Below are 22,995 nucleotides of genomic sequence, written 5' to 3'. Positions count from 1 at the left end.
TGTTAATTGGTTCCAAGTGCTGAACATAAATGTAATTGTTACCACTGAGCCTAAAGCTTATGACAATCACCAATCATATAATAGTTAGCTGATATCTTTATTGAATTGATTGATTGGTTGTTTGTTTGTGTTTTACGTTACTTTCAGCAATATTGGCTATATAGTGGTGTTCAAATTGTATTTGTGGAGGAAACCAGAGTTGTCGGAGAGAAGCACCGACCTTCAGAAGAAAAACTAACAATAATAGTCTACTGAGATTGGAGTCTTGGACGCTACTGCCGCGTGAAAGGTTCTAACTTACAGCCACAGTGTGGAGAGACTAGTGATACAGTAGATAGACTACTTCGAATACTCGGCAACATAGGTCCTTATTTCTATACATTTGATATTACAATGTACATATATATATATATAGTATATTTATCCACACAAAGAAATAAATACAGTTCTTTTTTACATGTATATAGATCTACATGAAATTTGCATACTTGTTCTAAAAACTCCTTTTAAGACTGTGAAACTACTGGGTTTTTTTCCCCGACGCCTAGTATGTGAGCAATATGCCCCTCAATGTTAATTCTTTTCTAGTCGTTTTGTCTCCGAACTTGTACATGTACATTATTTCCAATTCTAATCACATTACATCTTTTTTTCTGAAATTTTCAACATTTAGTCCAAAATTTGCGGCCAAGAACAATATTAGTATGAATATTTATTCCAGCACCGTCTTATATTTCATGTTTTTAGTCTAATTTTGACCCGGTCAAATATTAAGTAGAAAGTTCTTGCCAAGTGACAGTAATATATTTGCGAAGTTGATAAGGAAGTCCATTCCAGCGACACATCTATATGTACCATAATACAGGAAGTGACACACCCCTTCACAGGTTTGGTGACCAGTACAGTAAACAAACATGTTTATTCGAGGCTGGGAACAGTATATATGTTCCTGTTCGAGGTCACCTCTATATAAAACTGAGTCCCTGGTATACATGCCATATAAAACAAACAATGTATTTTTCTATTCCTTTTCTTTTATATGTATGTGCTGTACATAATTGATTTACATTACTTAGGTATATATTCCATATGGTGTATTTCGGTGCTCCTACTTACAGGAGGCTTATACACATAAGAAGAAACCGAACGCCATCTGTCGTCATAATGATCGTTAGTAACATGATACAACGATGTCATATTACACACATTTCACGCATTGACATTTAACGAATCGACATGTTACAAGTTACAAAACATCAATATAAAAATTGACAATTTTATATTTACCAATTAAGAATTATGAAATTAAGCAGATACAAGTTACAAATTGACAATTAACGAATTAAGAATTTTGAAATGACGAAGATACAAGTTACAAATTGACAATTTACAAATTAAGAATTTGTGTACAAAGATACAAGTTACAAATTAACAATTTACGAATATAGAATTTTGAAATTACACAGTTGCAAGTTACAAAATGATAAATTGACTAAGCTATCAAGGGCCCCAAAATTACTAGTGTAAAATCATTCAAATGGGAAAACCAACGGTCTAATCTATATAAAAAAACGAGAAACGAGAAACAGTATAAATTTCAAAAACAAACGACAACTACTCTACATCATGGCAGAATCCTGACTTAGGACAGGTGCAAAATTTAGAATATATTTTTTTCACATTTTTATACGACCGCAAAAATTTTAATTTTTCGTCGTATATTGCTATCACGTTGGCGTCGTCGTCGTCCGAATACTTTTAGTTTTCGCACTCTAACTTTAGTAAAAGTGAATAGAAATCTATGAATTTTAACACAAGGTTTATAACCACAAAAGGAAGGTTGGGATTGATTTTGGGAGTTTTGGTCCCAAAATTTTAGGAATTAGGGGCCAAAAAAGGCCCAAATAAGCATTTTCTTGGTTTTGGCACCATAACTTTAGTATAAGTAAATAGAAATCTTTGAAATTTAAACACAAGGTTTATGACCACAAAAGGAAGGTTGGGATTGATTTTAGGAGTTTTGGTCCCAAAATTTTAGGAATTAGGGGCCAAAAAGGACCCAAATAAGCATTTTCTTTATTTTCGCACTATAACTTTAGTTTAAGTGAATAGAAATCTATGAAATTTGGACACAAGGTTTATGACCACAAAAGGAAGGTTGGGATTGATTTTGGGAGTTTTAGTTTTAACAGTTTAGGAATTAGGGGCCAAAAAAGGGCCCAAATAAGCATTATTCTTGGTTTTCGCACAATAACTTTAGTATAAGTAAATAAAAATCAGTGAAATTTAAACACAAGGTTTATGACCACAAAAAGAAGGTTGGGATTAATTTTGGGAGTTGAGGTCCCAACAGGTTAGGAATTAGGGGTCAAAAAGGGGCCCAAATAAGCATTATTCTTGGTTTTCGCACCATAACTTAAGTATAAGTAAATAGAAATCTATGAAATTTAAACACAAGGTTTATGACCATAAAAGGAAGGTTGGGTTTGATTTTGGGAGTTTTGGTCCCAACAGTTTAGGAATAAGGGGCCCAAAAGGGTCCAAAATTGAACTTTGTTTGATTTCATCAAAAATTGAATAATTGGGGTTCTTTGGTATACTGAATCTAACTGTGTATGTAGATTCTTAATTTTTGGTCCCGTTTTCAAATTGGTCTACATTAAGGTCCAAAGGGTCCAAAATTAAACTTAGTTTGATTTTAACAAAAATTGAATCCTTGGGGTTCTTTAATATGTTGAATCTAAAAATGTACTTAGATTTTTTATTATTGGCCCAGTTTTCAAGTTGGTCCAAATCGGGGTCCAAAATTAAACTTTGTTTGATTTCATTAAAAATTGAATAATTTGGGTTCTTTGATATGCAAAATCTAACTGTGTATGTAGATTCTTAATTTTTGGTCCCGTTTTCAAATTGGTCTACATTAAAGTTCAGAGGGTCCAAAAATAACTAAATTTGATTTAAACAAAAATTGAATTCTTGGGCTTTTTTGATATGCTGAATCTAAACATGTACTTAGATTTTTGTTTATGGGCCCAGTTTTCAAGTTGGTTCAAATCAGGATTCAAAATTATTATTTTAAGTATTGTGCAATAGCAAGAAATTTTCAATTGCACAGTATTCACCAATAGCAAGAAATCTTCAATTGCACAGTATTGTGCAATAGCAAGAAATTTTCAATTGCTCAGTATTGCGCAATATCAAGAAATCTTCAATTGCACAGTATTGTGCAATAGCAAATATTTCCAATTGCACAGTATTGTGCAATAGCCAGAAATATCTAATTGCACAATATTGTGCAATAGCAAGAAATTTTCAATTGATTGGAGTTATCTTTCTTTGTCCAGAATAGTAGTTGAGTCAACTTAAATCATTGTTTTATACAATATACAATGTATATTCACTTTTACTACCAACTGATAAATTAAAACAATCTTTACCATTCAGTGATAACAAGCACCTTTTGTTACATTTTAATATTTTATGATGTATTTAAATGTGTAGTTATTGTTGCAAACTCCATTAGAAATTTGAATTGAGATCAGTTTTGGAAAAAGGGAAAGGGGTATGTGAAAAAAAAATGTGGAGGGGGGGGGGGGGAGGTTAAATTTTTCTCATTTCAGATTTCATAAATAAAAAGAAAATTTCTTCAAACATTTTTTTGAGAGGATTAATATTCAACAGCAAAGTGAATTGCTCAAAGGCAAAACAAATATTTTAAGTTCATAAGACCACATTCATTCTGTGTCAGAAACCTATGCTGTGTCAACTATTTAATCACAATCCAAATTTAGAGCTGTATCCAGCTTGAATGTTGTGTCCATACTTGCCCAACCGTTCAGGGTTCAACCTCTGCGGTCGTATAAAGCTGCGCCCTGCGGAGCATCTGGTTAGTCCCGTTTTCAAATTGGTCTACATTAAATACCAAAGGGTCCAAAATTAAACTAAGTTTGATTTTAACAAAAATTGAATTCTTGGGCTTTTTTGATATGCTGAATTTAATCATGTACTTAGATTTTTGATTATGGGCCCAGTTTTCAAGTTGGTTCAAATCAGGATTCAAAATTATTATATTAAGTTTTGTGCAATAGCAAGAAATTTTCAATTGCACAGTGTTCAGCAATAGCAAGAAATCTTCAATTGCACAGTATTGTGCAATAGCAAGAAATTTTCAATTGCACAGTATTGCGCAATAGCAAGAAATCTTCAATTGCACAGTATTGTGCAATAGCAAATATTTTCAATTGCACAGTATTGCACAATAGCAAGAAATATCTAATTCCACAATATTGTGCAATAGCAAGAAATTTTCAATTGATTGGAGTTATCTTTCTTTGTCCAGAACAGTAGTTGAATCAACTTAATTCATTGTTTTATACAATACACAATGTATATTCACTTTTACTACCAACTGATAAATAAAAACAATTTTTACCATTCAGTGATAACAAGCACTTTTTGTTACATTTTAATATTTTATGATGTATTTAAATGAGTAGTTATTGTTGCAAACTCCATTAGAAATTTGAATTGAGATCAGTTTTGAATAAAGGGAAAGGGGGATGTGAAAAAAAATTGGGGGGGGGGGGGGGTAAATTTTTCTCATTTCAGATTTCATAAATAAAAAGAAAATTTCTTCAAACATTTTTTTGAGAGGATTAAACAGCATAGTGATTGCTCAAAGGCAAAAAAATTATTTTAAGTTCATTAAACCACATTCATTCTGTGTCCAAAACCTATGCTGTGTCAACTATTTAATCACAATCCAAATTTAGAGCTGAATCCAGCTTGAATGTTGTGTCCATACTTACCCCAACCTTTCAGGGTTCAACCTCTGAGGTCGTATAAAGCTGCACCCTGTGGAGCATCTGGTTTTAGTTTTAGGTTCCACCTAGCTACCATATTAGAAAACTTGGATTTCAATGCTAGTCTATTAGAGGGATATTTCCAGTGGCGAATCCAAAAATTTTCATAACTGGGTGCCCACTGACTGCCTAAGAGAGGACCTGCTCCGGTCATGCTCCAGTGTTTCTCTATATAATCAAACCATATTTTTTTTCAGAAAAGGGGGGGGGGGGCTATAAATTCGCATGAAGTCAGATTTGAACACGACTTGGGGAGTGAAGGTGTAGTAAAGACCGAATGTCAAGTTTTTATTATTATGTATGTACTTCAATTTTAGTCTTAATGTACATATGGGTACATATATCGCTGATTCAGTGGCGATGGTGAATAGTTATATATAGACACTGACAAGTCTTAGATAATATTTTATAGTTTAGAATGTTTCTTCATCAGTTGACTAAAATTAGGTGGAGGTATGTTTTTTTTTCCAACAGAGGGACACTCATGATCAACCTATATCAATTTGTGCATGCAGCGATTGATAGTTGCCAGATACTGAATTATTTTACAACAAATTTGTGAAAAATTCAAACTGTGCATATATACTTAAAATAGTTATACGATAAAAAAAATCATGTCTTTTTTAGGACTTCTGATCCAACCATGTAGTATGGCATGTTATTGAGATATGGTTCTGTTTGATGGATGTTCATGAAGGACCTGCATGGAGTACAAAGTATATCACTGGATTGAGCTCTCTGTCTAAGTGTATTATAAAAGTGCTTTGCTTTGAGCTCGGTTCATTGTTATGCAATTCATTCTTTGTGAAATAAAGATTTGACAGACAACTCTCATGTACAATGATTTCTCAAAGTAGTATCATTTCTATGTACAATGTAAGTAATAGGGAGATAAAGCATTTTATTTTGATTTGAACCAAACATTATTTGTCCATATACCAGATTTAAAAAAAAGAACAAATTTACCCGACAATGCTACTCCCGCTACTAGCAATATGATGCTAGGTTGTATTAATACTGCCTACTGATGACTCGGTCCTGCGTGTAAATAGTCATTCAATTATGTCAAAAGTAAGACCAAAATTTATAAGGCCTATCTGGCTTAATTGATTTCTGAAACTATATTTCATTGTACATGTTCAACATTTTTCACTCATTTGTTTATTTCTTAATTTGTGTGAATTAACATTGTAACAGTAAATGTTAATTACAACAGACTTACAGTAACACTTTCATACCACAACAAATACTGTATTGGTATCACTTATATTTGTATCTACATAACCAAAAAAAAAAAAATGAAAAGAGAATAATTTTGCAATACCATTTTCATATTGAATACTATAACTTTTTAGATATTTAGACATATTAAGTAAATGTTCATAATATCCACTTAACATTTTCATATTGGTCAAAACTTTTTTTTTTGCTTTGCCGGACCAGCATTGAAGGAGATATTATCAAAGAATTGATCAAAAAAAAAAACAGCACAGAAGCTTACTTTCCAGCTCATCAGGCCCAAGCATCATGTCAGGCATTGTCATTACTAAAACCAATAAATGTCTTCTAATCTGACAGAGGATCAATTCGACATTTTAACGAAGTGTTTTACTAATGATTCTGACGATCCACCACAAAGTAATATAGATAGAACCATACAAATAGTTAGCAAATACATGTAAAAAAGATGCGATATGATTGCCAATGAGACAATTATCCACAACAGACCAAAATGACACAGAAATTAACAATTACAGGTCACCGTACGGCCTGCAACAATGAGCAAAGCCAATACATCATAGTCGGCTATAAAAGGTCCCGAAATGACAATGTAAAACAATACAAAGGAGAAAAATAACTGGCCTATTTATGTACAAAAAATAAACGAAAAACAAATATGTAACACATAAACAAACGACAACCATTTAATTACAGGCTCCTTATATCATTTTCTGAGATATAAGCTCCCATTTAAAAAATTCACACGACGAAAAATTTAACCTATTATGTGTTGCTCTCCTAGCTATAAAATGTATCCAAAATCAAACATGTGGTCTGGAACATATTCTATCATAATCATTTGGTAACTAATACAATTAGTGTCTCTTCCATGCGCGTCTTGAACATAAAAACTAAACTAAATATAAAATGAACAACACTCCTAAGGCTCATGTTGGTTGTCATCGTGCAACACGTAGCTACGTTTACGTCAAAACGCCCGGGCGTACACTTGAATTTGGTAAAAAAAAATATTTTCATCTAAATAAAAATCGGACAGAATTGGTTAACAGTACATCAACCTTCTACGTCTTTCTTCAATGGCTTGTAATTGCGAATAAAAGTGACGAAAATTAGTATCATTTTATATATCTGTTCATTTTCTGTCAAAGTCTTAATCTACCGTGAATTCTAATTCACTTTCCTTCTTTTTTAAAAAACAATCAATTATGTGCTAAGATTCGATATCTGGTTTGAATTTTTTGTCGAGTCATTGACATTTATGTCACGACAGAGACATTTTGGTCCAAACTTTCGTCGGCGGTGCCAATAATATAACTATGTACATGTAGGTTCATTACGCGGTTATAGTTTCGTAAAATTTTACGATAGCTGGACAAAAACTGTTTATGGTCAAACGAGTATGGAGAGCAAAGTGACGAAATTATCATATGATGAGTTTTCCCGTATTTTATGAATAAAAGGAATTTCTTTTTGAATTTACAGGTTAAAGTTAAAATTTGTTACATATCAATTACTTTTTTTAAACGTTCGTCGAATTTAATTAAACTTTCTTGATTTTTTTTTCATGGTTAATTTCTGAAGCAACATTTTGTTCGTTCATTTTATATGCTTATATTCCAAATATATATGTATATGCCTCTATTGTTGTTGTTACCAATTATGTAAATCAATTGTATCTGATTTTATGCCCTTTATGGGCCCTGTAATTTGGGAAATAAAAATATTCTATTATATATTTGGTGGTGTTTAACGACCTTGACTGGCTATACAGCCCTCGCAGGGTCGGCTCGGTGCCCGAAGACGTTTGGTGAGCTTTAACATATTTTGATGCCGTGGGTCAGGAACAAGTAGTGGAGGTCGCAATATGTAGGAAGTAGATACATTGAAAAGATGGTAGTTGAACTTTTGGACATGCTTTAGTGAATTGAGAGTAGATTACCGTGAAGAGGAACACTGTGGGGATTATGAAATTAGTTTAGTGTATAAGGAAAATATTCACTGAATCGATTCATATAAGGTAGGGATTTTTAGCATTAAGTTGAAGGGTAGAAAAAGCGTCCCAAGCGGAGACTGTCGTGACCTAAAAAAAAATTTCGTTAGCCACCTTCTTCTATTTATATGGATAGTCGACCTTCGTATGGATAGAAACAAGTGCCTGTGTGATGGAGTACTGGTAGATGATCTCGGACGTAGTTCGAAAGATGACAGGAAGCGTTATCAGGACCAAAGCCGTGAGGCAGTGAAATGAAGGTCGTATCACCCAACAGCCTAGGATACAGCCCTCGGACGTTAATCAGCATAACACTCCCCATGATACAATGGTTTTGGAGTGCATGTTAACGCGGGTACGCCAACTACTACGTCTATCTGTACGGCATGGATTGGTTTCTGTCATCTTAAGTAGTAAGTCGTTGATATCTAACTGTAAACCCTCATCGAAGATAGCGGGTAAAGGAGAGCTGGCCCAGCACGTCCGTTCAGCTGTAATGACTGAGACGTGACTGAATTGGATTATATATTCTATTCTATTCTATTCTATTCTATAGTTTTATACCATCAGGTGGTCGTATTTTTGTGCAATTTAAATCAGACGATCTGGCCACCGGTTAATAACATATTGCACAGGTAGGCAAGCTTTCGAATACTTTCTTTCATTGAAATTAGATTACGACTTCGGCTGAGAGGGCATATCAGTGGTATATATATATTGTACATTACATATATCACCGTGTAGAACGCCACATGCGGGGTGTCGGCTATGTTTGACATGGGGTGGCAATTTTGAAGCGACGAAAAAGTAACAAGGTAAGTTCAAGCATCAAAATTTCTTATTTTTAGAAATCTCAGTACCATATAATGTATTGCACGGAAGGAACCTCAACATAATCTATTTCCTGAAAGCAGAAGCAGTCGTTTTCAGTGCTCCGTTTTCTCAAACACCTCGCCCTAGTTTTCCGTGTTGCCGATTTTGAGCCTTTATATGCAAATTTTGGTATAAAAACTACTTTACACAGCTTTCCTCCGTATCGTTTATATAGAATTGTATTCCTCTCATTGACCTATACCAAATACCAGTTTCTTAGTTAAAATCAATTGGTTTTAAAACTGTTATTCATCAAAATATAAAGTGTCGCTCGGGGTGTCAGATTTTGCGTCGCAAGGGGTAGAGGCTTGTCATACAAAAATACATATTTGAATGTAAATTAGTCTTCATGTGATACAGTTTATTGCAAACACATCTTGTTTACCATGACAAAATAAGGTTTTTTTCATTTTGCCTGTTTTTGGTCTTATAAAACATGTGCTTTTGATTTCATTCATAGTAAAAACTGGCTCAAAATAGTTTAGTTTTCAAGCTGGTAAACGATTTCTTTTCCTTTTTAGTCACTATATATATCATGGTAAAAAAAGGTCAAGGCTATGACTCAATAAGCCAAAACATGGTGGAAAATCACAAAATACGTTTATGCATTTACATAATGTCTAAACAACAATTAATCTATTTGGGCGTCTGGGCGTCGATCAGTTTGTGAAAATAAACTGATACAGTTACTAAATAAAAATTATATAAAAATCATTTACGATCTCGAATATACATTTGCATTTACGAATTTGAAAACAATATCATGGACAGATTCAAGATTTATATGTTCATAGCATTTAATTAAGTGTATTCCTATTCAACTCAATTTAAATCATTAATGATTTGATAATTAATCGGGTACACCCTTCTTCATTCATACGTGTAATTTTCATATTCTTACGTCCATTTGTCAATATTTTTGTATTTCAAAGGTATAATATAAAACAAACAACATTACACTTCTATTCATATCCAATAATTTTTCTACTTTGAGGCTTTATTTGCTATGTTTATCAATAAAAATGCACCTTACTTAAAAGACTAAAATATGGACCAAATGACATACCTTAACAGTTTGTAATTTGTCATCATAACAGTGTAGGTGTGTTTGAATTAAAAAGTATCAGATAGAGATCGATTTATAAGACAATTTGTTCTTTTTATGACAAGCCTCTACCCCTTGCGACGCAAAATCTGACACCCCGAGCGACACTTTATATTTTGATGAATAACAGTTTTAAAACTAATTGATTTTAACTAAGAAACTGGTATTTGGTATAAGTCAATGAGAGGAATACAATTCCATATTAATGATACGGAGGGTAGCAGTGTAAAGTAGTTTTTTATACCAAAATTTGCATATAAAGGCTCAAAATCGGCAACACGGAAAACTAGGGCGAGGTGTTTGAGAAAACGGAGCACTGAAAACGACTGCTTCTGCTTTCAGGAAATAGATTATGTTGCGGTTCCTTCCGTGCAATACATTATATGGTACTGAAAGATCTAAAAATAAGAAATTTTGATGCTTGAACTTACCTTGTTACTTTTTTGTCGCTTCAAAATTGCCACCCCATGTCAAACATAGCCGACACCCCGCATGTGGCGTTCTACACGGTGTATATTAACAACACTTTGTACACAAGTAAAATATTCTTTTTGAAGACGAAAACAGCTAGATTAACTAAACGGAACTATCTGTCACATTGATATACGAATGAGTCGAGGGTCTGGATTGGGGGCAACAGGGAGTTTTTTTTTGTTTTTTTGTTTGTTTTTTTTTTTGGGGGGGGGGGGGGGGTCAAAATTTCTATATTTCTTTGTTCTGTCATTCTTTTGGTCATTCTTATCTATTCAGTAAGCAATATGCTTATTCTTTAAATTATGTGTCCCTTTTGAATTTGCCAATGTACTACGCAAATGAAACCATGTATCAAATTTTATTAATATCTGATTGAAACCAAACACGGAAAAATATAAATATTTCGATTTATATATGATAAATTGGATATAATGTAAAACAATCAACAGATCAGCTGAAATTAGTTATGTCACCCTGATGGAGGTTGGGTGACATATTGTTATTGTACGATTCTTTTTTCCTTCAGGACCCTCATCGAGGTTCGGGCGTACAAGTAAAAATGGCCTAGCTACGACACTGTAATTTCTATTCAGTGAAATTAATAGAGATTATAGAGAAAATACAATCCATTCCTCTTTAAAAAAATATATAATAAAGGTTTCATATGCATGTCCAAAGATGACTCCGTAATCCATCATCCGACCTTTTGGCTTGTGGATAAGAGATAAAAATAGAAAAGCTGAATGATGCAAAATATTGCAATCATGAATAAACAAGAAAATCCATTGATTATTTATAGAATATATAACATAACATATTACTGCGCCGATTTGTGTATTTCACAAATTGCCCTTTAACTCCTTATTTTTCAGTACTGAATTTAATACTAATAAGATATAAGTATTGGTCCGATTGTAGTGAGCAGATACTTATGTTTTGTCTTTTTCATTACATGTATATTGAGGATTACTTTCGGTCGTAACTATTTTCTTTAACGACCATCCTAGTTTCAATTTGTTGTGCAATCCCCTAAACCGAAAGTACACGCCTCCGTCAATAATCTTATAAAGAATGTGTGTTAAGTTTCAAACACATTTAAAACGAGAATGAACACAAGAAATTAAAGCTTTTGGATCTTATTTTGTTAGTTATCTTATATATAAGTTTTCTTACAAATTTTAAAATGTCTGGAAGAGGAAGAGGGCGTGGTAGAGGAGGGTCGAATCGTGGCCGAGGAGGTAGACGGGGTCGTGGAGGATTTGGTCGCAGCCGAATTTCAAGATCACATAATTGTAGGTCGCAATCCCCATCACCTGTCGCTACTACTGAAGTGGCAGAACCTTCGATGGATGATGTGAAGTCGTTTTTTATGGGGAAAGTATCTTTTGAGCAGCACTATCAAGGACAAGAGGAAAATAGAGATAAATATGCTGCTGCTATATCTACAATGATGAACAGTGGTGTAGATGTTGTACAAAGTAAGTAAAATTCTATTTTTAATTATTTCTCATTAATATTTTTATGAAGACATTAAACATGTTAATGACTTGTACGAATACTAACTGACCAACTTTTGATTTTTACATATGAAACTCATTCTTAAATTTTTTGGATGAAATTCTTGAGTACGCTTTCCGAAAAATTGATCTGAAAACACTCGCAAGTATCCGAAAAAGTAGTAAGTGGTATGAAAAAGGTTTGTCCCCTCAATTCTCCCAAAGAACAATGTACCTACCTTTACTTAAATCATATTGAAACAATATTTATTGCTAGCATAGGCGGATCCAGTGCTGCACTCATAATAATGCCAATATATTTTACCATATATGTGTTAGTATTGTCTTTATGTATCGTATATATTGTGTATTGTAATTATAAATATGCTTGATATTTTATTGAATAAAATATTATTATTATTATTATTATTATTATTATTGTAGTTGTTATTAGCAGTATGACAAGCAGGTCAATATTGATAAAATGGTACATGATTAAAACAAAAAAAGCATTTGCAATTTATTTTTCATTCTTAGTATCACCCTTCATTAGTTGAGATTGTTTCGATTTACAGATAAATTAACAGTAAGTGCAATATAACTCCCGCCATTTCCTGTCTGCTTTGTATAGTAAGTAACTTAAATATATATAGTTACAACACATACACGTGGATTTTTTTATAACATCTTAATTAAAGACCTATGTTAATTTATTTACAGATGCACGAGTACGTGCGTTAGCAGCAAGCTGGGCAAGAAAGGACCAGGAACTGGCCAGTGCATTGATTTCTGTCCGCAGTCAATACACATTTGTAGAAGTCTTGAAAGCATTAACTATCTTGGATGCAGGAAGGTCGGCACGTGTTGTTGAGAAAAAAATCAAAAGGCTACAATGTCAGAAAACAAAAGTGTCAGCCGCGAAGCTCGGGAAACTAAAATCAGAGCATGACAATTTGTTAGCTCTTAAACCGAATGTAAGTGTATTTTTATGGCGTTTTTAATACATTGTATGTTTCGTTCTTTATCAACACTGCAACTTTCAGTAAAAAAATAAATAAAAAAAAACAAAGGTTATTGTTGCAAATAACTGACTATAGTGTCAATATAATTAAATTTTTAGTATTATTTTTTCCATTCAGATCGGAACAGCAACTGGTGCCGTTGTAAAGCAGGTGAGTAAATGGGTGAAGACGTTTACAAAAGATGAACTAGAGTTCTTTGCTTTACATTTCCCTGTAGACCCTTGGAAGAAGCTAGCGGACATTTGCCACTTCAATCCTGAAAAAGTAAGTACATGTATTCTTAAATAATGCCCACCCTTCCAGAGCATATGGTATCACAGTTTTTATAGTCTACAAAGTTGATGGCGCGTCTGGTTTTGTTGAACAGTTGCTCGGAGTTTTTGCGATGAAATTTTGTTTTCGGGACTTTAATTATCCTATTGCACTGTTTAAATTACATTTGCTCTCATGCTGTATTTATGGACCGACTAGTGCAATTATTGCCAATATTAGCTAACCGGTGCACGAAGGGCCCCATGTGAGATTATGCCATCACTTGACGTCCGTCGTCGTCCGTCGTCTGTCGTCGTAAACTATTTAAAAAATCTTCTCCTCTGAAACAGTTAACTACTGGGCCAAATACCTTCAAACTGTTACTAAATGTTCCTTAGGGTATCTAGTTTTTAATTGTATCCGAAGTTCTGATCCATTGACAAACATGGCCGCCATGGCTAAAAAATAGAACATAGGGGTCAAATGCAGTTTTTGGCTTATATCTCAAAAACTAAAGCTTTTAGAGCAAATCTGACATGGGGCTTAAATTGTTCAATTGGTCAAGATCTATCAGCCCTGAAATTTTCAGACTAATCGAACAACCTATTGTTGGGTTGCTGCCACCGATTTGGTAGTTTTAACAATATTTGGGAGTTTTGGGTCCAAACAGTTTAGGAGTTAGGGGTCAGAAAGGGGCCCAAATAAGCATTTTACTTGGTTTTCGCACCATAACTTTGGTATGAGTAAATAAAAATCTATCAAATTTAAACACAAGGTTTATGACCTTTTGGGAGTTTGGTCCCAACAGTTTAGAAATTAGGGGCCCAAAGGGTCCAAAATTAAACTTTGTTTGATTTCATCAAAAATTGAATAATTAGGGTTCTTTGATATGCCGAATCTAACTGTGTATAAAGATTCTTAATATTTGGTCCCCGTTTTCAAATTGGCCTACATTAAGGTCCAAAGGGTCCAAAATTAAACTTAGTTTGATTTTAACAAAAATTGAATTCTTTGGGTTCTTTGATATGCTGAATCTAAACATGTATTAAGAATTTTGCTTATGGGGCTAGTTTTCAAGTTGGTCCAAATCGGGGTCCAAAATTAAACTTTGTTTGATATCAGCAAAAATTGAATCCTTGGGGTTCTTTGATATGCTGAATCTACACATGTATTTAGATTTTTATACGACCGCAAAATTTAAAATTTTTTTGGTCGTATATTGGTATCACGTTGGCGTCGTCGTCTGCGTCGTCGTCTGCGTCGTCGTCGTCGTCGTCGTCCGAATACTTTTAGTTTTCGCACTCTAACTTTAGTAAAAGTGAATAGAAATCTATGAAATTTTAACACAAGGTTTATGACCACAAAAGGAAGGTTGGGATTGATTTTGGGAGTTTTGGTCCCAACATTTTAGGAAATAGGGGCCAAAAAGGGCCCAAATAAGCATTTTCTTGGTTTTCGCACTATAACTTTAGTTTAAGTAAATAGAAATCTATGAAATTTTGACACAAGGTTTATGACTACAAAAGGAAGGTTGGGATTGATTTTTGGAGTTTTAGTTCAAACAGTTTAGGAATTAGGGGCCAAAAAGGGCCCAAATAAGCATTAATCTTGGTTTTCGCACTCTAACTTTAGTAAAAGTGAATAGAAATCTATGAAATTTTAACACAAGGTTTATGACCACAAAAGGAAGGTTGGGATTGATTTTGGGAGTTTTGGTCCCAACATTTTAGGAAATAGGGGCCAAAAAGGGCCCAAATGAGCATTATTCTTGGTTTTCGCACTATAACTTTAGTTTAAGTAAATAGAAATCTATGAAATTTTGACACAAGGTTTATGACTACAAAAGGAAGGTTGGGATTGATTTTTGGAGTTTTAGTTCAAACAGTTTAGGAATTAGGGGCCAAAAAGGGCCCAAATAAGCATTAATCTTGGTTTTCGCACAATAACTTTAGCATAAGTTAATAGAAATCTATGAAATTTAAACACAAGGTTTATGATCACTAAAGGAAGGTTGGGTTTGATTTTGGGAGTTTTGGTCCCAAAAGTTTAGGAATAAGGGGCCCAAAGGGTCCAAAATTGAACTTTGTTTGATTTCATCAAAAATTGAATAATTGGGTTTCTTTGATATGCCGAATCTAATTGTGTATGTAGATTCTTAATTTTTGGTCCCGTTTTCAAATTGGTCTATATTAAGGTCAAAAGGGTCCAAAATTAAACTTAGTTTGATTTTAACAAAAATTGAATCCTTGGGGTTCTTTGATATGCTGAATCTAAAAATGTACTTAGATTTTTGATTATTGGCCCAGTTTTCAACTTGGTCCAAATCGGGATCCAAAATTAAACTTTGTTTGATTTCATCAAAAATTGAATAATTGGGGTTCTTTGATATGCCAAATCTAACTGTGTATGTAGTTTCTTTAATTTTTAGTCCCGTTTTCAAATTGGTCTACATTAAAGTCCAAAGGGTCCAAAATTAAACTAAGTTTGATTTTAACAAAAATTGAATTCTTGGGCTTTTTTGATATGCTGAATCTAAACATGTACTTAGATTTTTGATTATGGGCCCAGTTTTTAAGTTGGTTCAAAACAGGATCCAAAATTATTATATTAAGTATTGTGCAATAGCAGGAAATTTTCAATTGCACAGTATTCAGCAATAGCAAGAAATCTTCAATTGCACAGTATTGCGCAATAGCAAGAAATTTTCAATTGCACAGTATTGTGCAATAGTATAACCCCGTGAAATTGCGGCATAAGTCCCGATGATGAACTTTAGCACGGGTTACATTAAAGTCTGTAGGTCTATAATCGACACTATGGCTGCTTTAAACGCAAGACCGTATAAAATATATATACAAATTTATTTACAAGTTTACAGTTCGAAAGCTAGGGGAAGACTGCTCCAGCAACAGTTTACAAAACATATAAATTAAGTCCAAGATAAGGGTATTAAAACATTATAAAAGGTTCTCATGAAATATATCTATCATTGTCTAATCTTATGTAATAATAAACGGATTATTGTCCTCCGGCTTAAGGTAGCACTACAGTCTAACAATGATTTTTTGAAGATAATTTTTTTATCACATAATTTTCAAATAAGTATTATTCTGGACAGTTTGTAAAAATCTTAAAGTCATTATCATATCACAACAGGGAGTAAATTGATAATGAACTTATGTAAATAAAAGCACATGGTAATTGTCTAAATATATAGGCATTTGGGAGGGGCTAATATGTCAATCATCTGTTGATACCAGTGTCCAGCTGCTTATCCCTGACCACAAGGTACATATTGTAGTCTTATCTCATTGTTTTGCAACAAAAAGTATTTATATAACATGGAAGTGAACAAAGAAAAAGAAAAAACTAAAGGGAAAAAATCTACCAAAAATGAAAAAAAAAAATTCTATGGAAAAGAGTGGGAAATTATTTTTAAAAGCCTCTGACTGCCTGTATAAATTTCTACTCTTTGGTCTTCTTCATTTAAATACAGTTTTATGCATTTTTGAATAACTTATTTTCAGTTTATGTGTAATTTTTCAGTTCCATTAAATTAAAAAATCATGTGGGAAAGTGTATTTTCAAGAAAACGGTGTTCTTGATCTTTTTATGAACATGTTTTGTGATGCACACTTTTAATGTTCTAGCTAATTTCAGAAATAGTTTATTTCTTTTTTAAAATTCAAATGAAAATCATTTTTGTATATTTTGAGAATAATTATGTTAAACATTGATTAAATGCAGCTGGCCAATCATGTTATTCTCTTATCTTAGAATGTCTGGAAAGAGGCGGAGCTTTGTCTATGTTGGTCAAATCTGTGACGTCAAACTCCAGCCAAATGCCAAGTTAGTGTTGGACAGTTCACATATAATGCAAAATTTACAGCATTAGAGCATCAAAGACACGAAGTGTGTGGTTCTATTAATATAGTAATGGTATCAGAACACTCATGGGGTGTTCCCAGTGGAATGTTTGTATTTATATTGACTTTATAGGGGTTTTAAGGGGGAAATTTGGTTTTTAGGTCATTTCTCAGAACAATTTTTCATGAGAATTGTAAGGAAAAAATGAAAATAGAAACTTTATGGGTACCCCCTTTGGCTTGACCTTGATATATATGAATAAAGGGTGTATTTTCTACAATACCGTGTCCCAGTTTTTGGATAATTTGTTTCTAAATGAATTTATAGGTCTCCAAAGATGAAAGGTGAAATGAGGTTTGGCACCCAGCAGTTAAATCAATATATCTTCTTACTGGAGGCATATATCAAAAATCTAAGACATGGTTTTGGAGATTGTATATGGTTGATTAAAGGGATGAAAACAAATGTTTACTACCATTTGACATGAATGTGCCATTTTCATCCAAGTTGGAAGACCACTTTTTTGGCAATTAATGAGCTATATTTTGAGATTAATCAAACCAAAAATAAATTTATATATAGATTAAGAAAGAGTTATATTTCAGCTTTAAAATGAGTTAAAGATTTTAAAAATCCATTGAGCAGTTCTGGAGAAATTAATCTTTAAAGACTGTTGATTGGAGTCAGAAAATTCTGACTGTAGTGCTACCTTAACTTAGCAAAATAGCGATAATTGCCTCTTTTGAAGTTGAGTGTAAGTTTAGCACTTTTGACAGCCATCGGATTAAGTTGTAAAATAGTAAATCTATAATCTCTTTGGATATTTGAAATAAGAAACATTATGTTTAAGAATAAAGAAACATTTAAAACAAGAAATATTCAACCATGTCAACTTAAAACTAAAACCAGAAATAATCAATTTAAAACGAAAGTTCATATAAATATTCAAAACGAGAGTTCATATAACTATTCAAAACGAGAGTTCATATACATATTCAATTCAAAACGAGAGTTCCTATAAAGCACTTTGAAAATTATAGTAAAAGTTCCCAATGTCACTTTTCTTCCGGTTATAATAGCAAGAAATCTTCAATTGCACAGTATTGTGCAATAGCAAATATTTTCAATTGCACAGTATTGCACAATAGCAAGAAATATCTAATTGCATAATATTGTGCAATAGCAAGAAATTTTCAATTGATTGGAGTTATCTTTCTTTGTCCAGAATAGTAGTTGAATCAACTTAAATCATTGTTTTATACAATAAACAATGTATATTCACTAAAACTACCAACTGATAAATTAAAACAATCTTTACCATTCAGTGATAACAAGCACCTTTTGTTACATTTTAATATTTTATGATGTATTTAAATGAGTAGTTATTGTTTCAAACTCCATTAGAAATTTGAATTGAGATCAGTTTTGGAAAAAGGGAAAGGGGGATGTGAAAAAAAATTGGGGGGGGGGGGGTTAAATTTTTCTCATTTCAGATTTAATAACTAAAAAGAAAATTTCTTCAAACATTTTTTGGAGAGGATTAATATTCAACAGCATAGTGAATTGCTCAAAAGCAAACAAAATATTTTAAGTTCATTAGACCACGTTCATTCTGTGTCCGAAATCTATGCTGTGTCAACTATTTAATCACAATCCAAATTTAGGGCTGAATCCAGCTTGAATGCTGTGTCCATACTTGCCCCAACCGTTTAGGGTTCAACCTCTGCGGTCGTATAAAGCTGCGCCCTGCGGAGCATCTGGTTGATTATAGGCCTAGTTTTCAAGTTGGTCCAAATCGGGGTCCAAAATTAAACTTTGTTTGATTTCAACAAACATTGAATATATGGGGTTCTTTGATATATGCTGAATCAAACCGTGTATTTGGATTTTTGATATTTGGACCCGGTTATCAAATTGGTCCACATTGAGGTCTAAAGGGGTTCAAAATTGAACTTTATTTGATTTCATCAAAAATTGAATTCTTGGGGTTCTTTGATATGCTGAATCTAACCATGTATTTAGATTTGGGATATGGGACCATAATAGGTAAATGTTCAATTTAAAAGTTTTTAAGTTTTTAAGTTTAAGTTCTTAGACCACATTCATTCTGTGTCAAAAACCTATGTTGAGTCAACTATTTAATCACAATCGAAATTCAGAGCTGAATCAAGCTTGAATGTTGTGTCTATACTTACCCCAACTGTTCAGGGTTCGAACTCTGCGGTCGTATAAAGCTGCGCCCTGCGGAGCATCTGTTTTGTTATTATCTTGAATATTAATATAGATAGGTATAAACTGTAAGCAGCAATAATGTTCAGCACTGTAAGATCTACAAAAAAGTTAATATGACCAAAATTGTCAATTGATCCCTTAAGGAGTTATTGCCCTTTAAAGACAATTTTGCACAATTTGTTCATCAAGTTTGCTAACATTTAAAAATCTTCTCCTCTGAAATACAGGTGAGCGATTCAGGCTCTTGAGAGCCTTTTGTTCATTGAACTACCCTCATTGGTTTGATATTGCTATTTTATAGAGCACGGTTTCATTTTAACTATACCAGTTGTTTAATAGAATACGTTGTCCCTTGTCATGTGCGTTGTTATACTTATAGTGGAACGCGATGTCCATCAACGTTGGTGTTGATGATATTGATTGTACCAGTCGTTCGTGTATTGTCCTATTGAGCACAGATAGCAATACATTCAATACGTTTTGTTAGTTCGCGTCACTGGGAACTATGATGTTCAAAATGGTAACTGAAATACAATGCAAATTAAACATGTTTAAATAGGGAAACTTCTGCTTAAATTTATTAAATTAATTTTCGATCAAATTTATGTTTTTAGGACTTTCCAGCGTTACCATGGTTCCTAGGATTTTGTTTTGGAAACACAGCTCCAGAAGATTCAATTGTACACAGTTGTAAAGATATAAACGAACATAATGTAAATGAATTGGTCCAATCACATCCAGTTCCGTATGGTCACGTGAAAAGTCTAGACAAACACCTTACAGGTGACAGTAAGAGAGCTATAGCTTTGAAAGAGAAGAAAATTGACACATTATTGTGGTAAGATTGAACACATGAATAGGCGGATTTGTTGAATAGAAACTCCATTTGGTAATATTTTCTTCAAAATCGTGAACTCGTACTCATATTTTGCCAGAAACACCATACTTCTGTCCTTATTTTATTTTATGTAAAAGTTGAATCCAGAAAAGCGCTTCAGACGCCACAAATTTAGATTGATTGATTGATTGATTGATTGATTGACTAAATTGACTTATTTAAGTTAATGTAATACTGTTTATTTTAAAGGTATATGTATATATATATATATATATATATATATATATATATATATATATATATATATTTAAATTTGATCTAACGTTAAAATCTTTATTTTGAAGGTATTATGAAAATTTGACCTGTGCATCGTTTGATGAAGTTTTGATGGAACGGTTAAATGAAGGCGAAAAAGTAACATTGGCAAATGGCAAATTAATGGAACGTTTATTGATCCTAAAAATGGCCAGAGAGGGCATAAAAGCAAACCCAGAGGAAATATATTACACATGGGATTGGGATGCACAGCCAAACGGACCAAACCTAGAAAATCAGGAAAATATAGTTGATGAATCGAAAGCTCCTTTTTTAAATCATCTAATCGGACAAGCTGATGAAAATATCAGCAAAATTAGGTATGTATCAATAGGACATGACATCATTGACAGGAATGATACGGATATTTAGTATAAAGATAATCTTGAAAATGTACATGTATCAGGGCAAGCGAGATTTATAAATAAGATATGTTTGAACAAATCAAATCAGAGTTTCTATATACTTGAAATGAAAAGAAACTCCTTTTAGATTTCAGGATTATGATTTAGAATGCCAAACTCACGCTTCGTTTACACAAGACTCGCCTCGCCATTGACGCTCGTATCAAAACAAAAGAGAGGCTAACTCAATCATAAAGTTGAAGAAGTGCCAAATATGGCTAAAGTTATTTATATAATGACTGGTAGAAAAGTTCTCGGCTATAAGTGTATTCTGAAACAAAACGTCTACAAGCAGTTGCATCGACTGGGTCACCCAGTGGTTGCGAAAACTCAACAGATACCAGCCTTATAACTAAGCCTGATTGTGACACATGTTTTTGTCAAAATAAGACTCACCTTTGGCGCTAGAATCAAAAATCAATAACGAAGTAGAAGAGCAATGCAACGAATAAATACAACAAGTTGTGCATAATCTTGCTAATACAATCTTTGCCCAAAGGTAGGACACCTTACTGTTTCCTTTTACACAATATCCTTTTCCCAGGTGCTTCAAATTGGTTTTTCAGCAGTGAATTTACAAGTAAAAAGCATTTATTACCAAAGCCATGTAACTTGGTCATCTATAGACCAAAGGAAGAATCCATGCGTCATGATATACGAAAATGTACCAAGAATCAATTCTTTATAATTTATGTTGATCTGCTTCCAATTTTCCTGCTATTATCAACCATACATACAAGTAAAAACCACTGACTGTTTAGATTCTTACTTTTTTTATATGATACATTTCATCGATCTTGTTTCAGTTTACCACTTGAAGAGCCGATTGTTATAGTTGGTGATGCCTCAGGTTCGATGGAAGTTGCTATCAAAACTAGTGTTATAATTGCTGGAATTTTAACAAAAATTACCTCTGCAAAATTGGTTTTCTTCGACGATCAAACTAGAGATGCCCCTTATCTCCCCGAAAATGTAGAACAAGTTTTAGATTTAGCACTGTCCACCAAAGCTGATAATGCAACAGCACCAGCTGCTAGTCTGTATCCATTCTATAAGAAAAGGGAAATTGTGAAAACATTTATCATCGTGACAGATGAAGAAGAAAATGAACAATGCGAGGAATTCTGGTGAGAACTTAAAAATATTTGTAGTGTGTAAACTTCAGAATCTACCACCCTGTGTTAAAGAAACGCAACATGCAATTATCAAACCAATAAAATTGTTTAAAACATGTTTGAAATTTTGAGTACTTTCAAGGTCAAAAGCCTCATTTAAAAAAAGTTGTTTTAAACGTAATAACCAAATAACCCAGACAATAGCCTCTAGATTCTCAATAATTAAGTTGAAACAAATAATTAAGGTGTTTAATTCTGCTATAGCTTAAAATTACAAAAGTTGTAGTCAGAAATATTTCACTTTACTAGTTTATAATTTGTATATTTTCAGGTTTGCAGAGTTATTTGACAAATACTACAAAGAGGTATTCCCAGCTAGACTTGTCTTTGTGTCGTTTTTACCGCAACATAGTGAAGGTCAGATGGTCAGAGCGCTCAAGGATAAGGGGTATAGTCCACTCCAGTTTAAACTTGATGACCACAAACCAGACTTAACTAAACTCGATAGTCTTATAGCTTTATTGTCCCTCGAGACTACAGACTTTGACGATGAGGTCTTGACAACAGAACAGAAAATTAAATTAAACGGACTATGTTCGGTGTTTTCAGAATTGAATTTAAAATGAAATTAAATGTTTGTGTACTTAACAGTAGTTTGATCATCTTGAGATCACCAAAGATAACCAGCCAATTGCTTACAGCGTCCATGGTTGGGTCTTGGAATGTTTTAAGAAGTGAATGTGTATACATTGGCTATTATATAAAAAGAGAGGAATTTGTCTGACAAACACTTAGCGTCTAAAAAAAAGACGGGAAAAGTGCAATATGTTATCTCCTAATTTTCTGTAATATGTACCGTTGGGCTTTCAGTCACTAACTCAGGTTGAAAGTTTATTAATTAATGAAGT

General features: G+C 33.1%; 1 protein-coding gene across 1 annotated transcript; it reads left to right on the top strand.

Moving 5' to 3' along the window:
• The first annotated feature begins 11,610 nt into the window (after positions 1-11,610).
• LOC143073169 (uncharacterized) lies at positions 11,611-22,735 on the top strand. The gene is made up of 7 exons (XM_076248505.1): positions 11,611-12,024; positions 12,763-13,016; positions 13,182-13,328; positions 20,030-20,253; positions 20,598-20,888; positions 21,779-22,099; positions 22,419-22,735. The coding sequence occupies exons 1-7, from the start codon at positions 11,730-11,732 to the stop codon at positions 22,711-22,713; spliced, it is 1,827 nt and encodes a 608-aa protein (XP_076104620.1). The 5' UTR covers positions 11,611-11,729; the 3' UTR covers positions 22,714-22,735.
• The last annotated feature ends 260 nt before the right edge of the window (positions 22,736-22,995 follow it).

The sequence above is a fragment of the Mytilus galloprovincialis genome, chromosome 4 (assembly GCF_965363235.1).
Source record: "Mytilus galloprovincialis chromosome 4, xbMytGall1.hap1.1, whole genome shotgun sequence".
Lineage (NCBI taxonomy): Eukaryota > Metazoa > Mollusca > Bivalvia > Mytilida > Mytilidae > Mytilus > Mytilus galloprovincialis.
The sequence above is the reverse complement of the archived record's forward strand: the minus strand, read 5'-3'. Positions and strand labels throughout refer to the sequence as shown.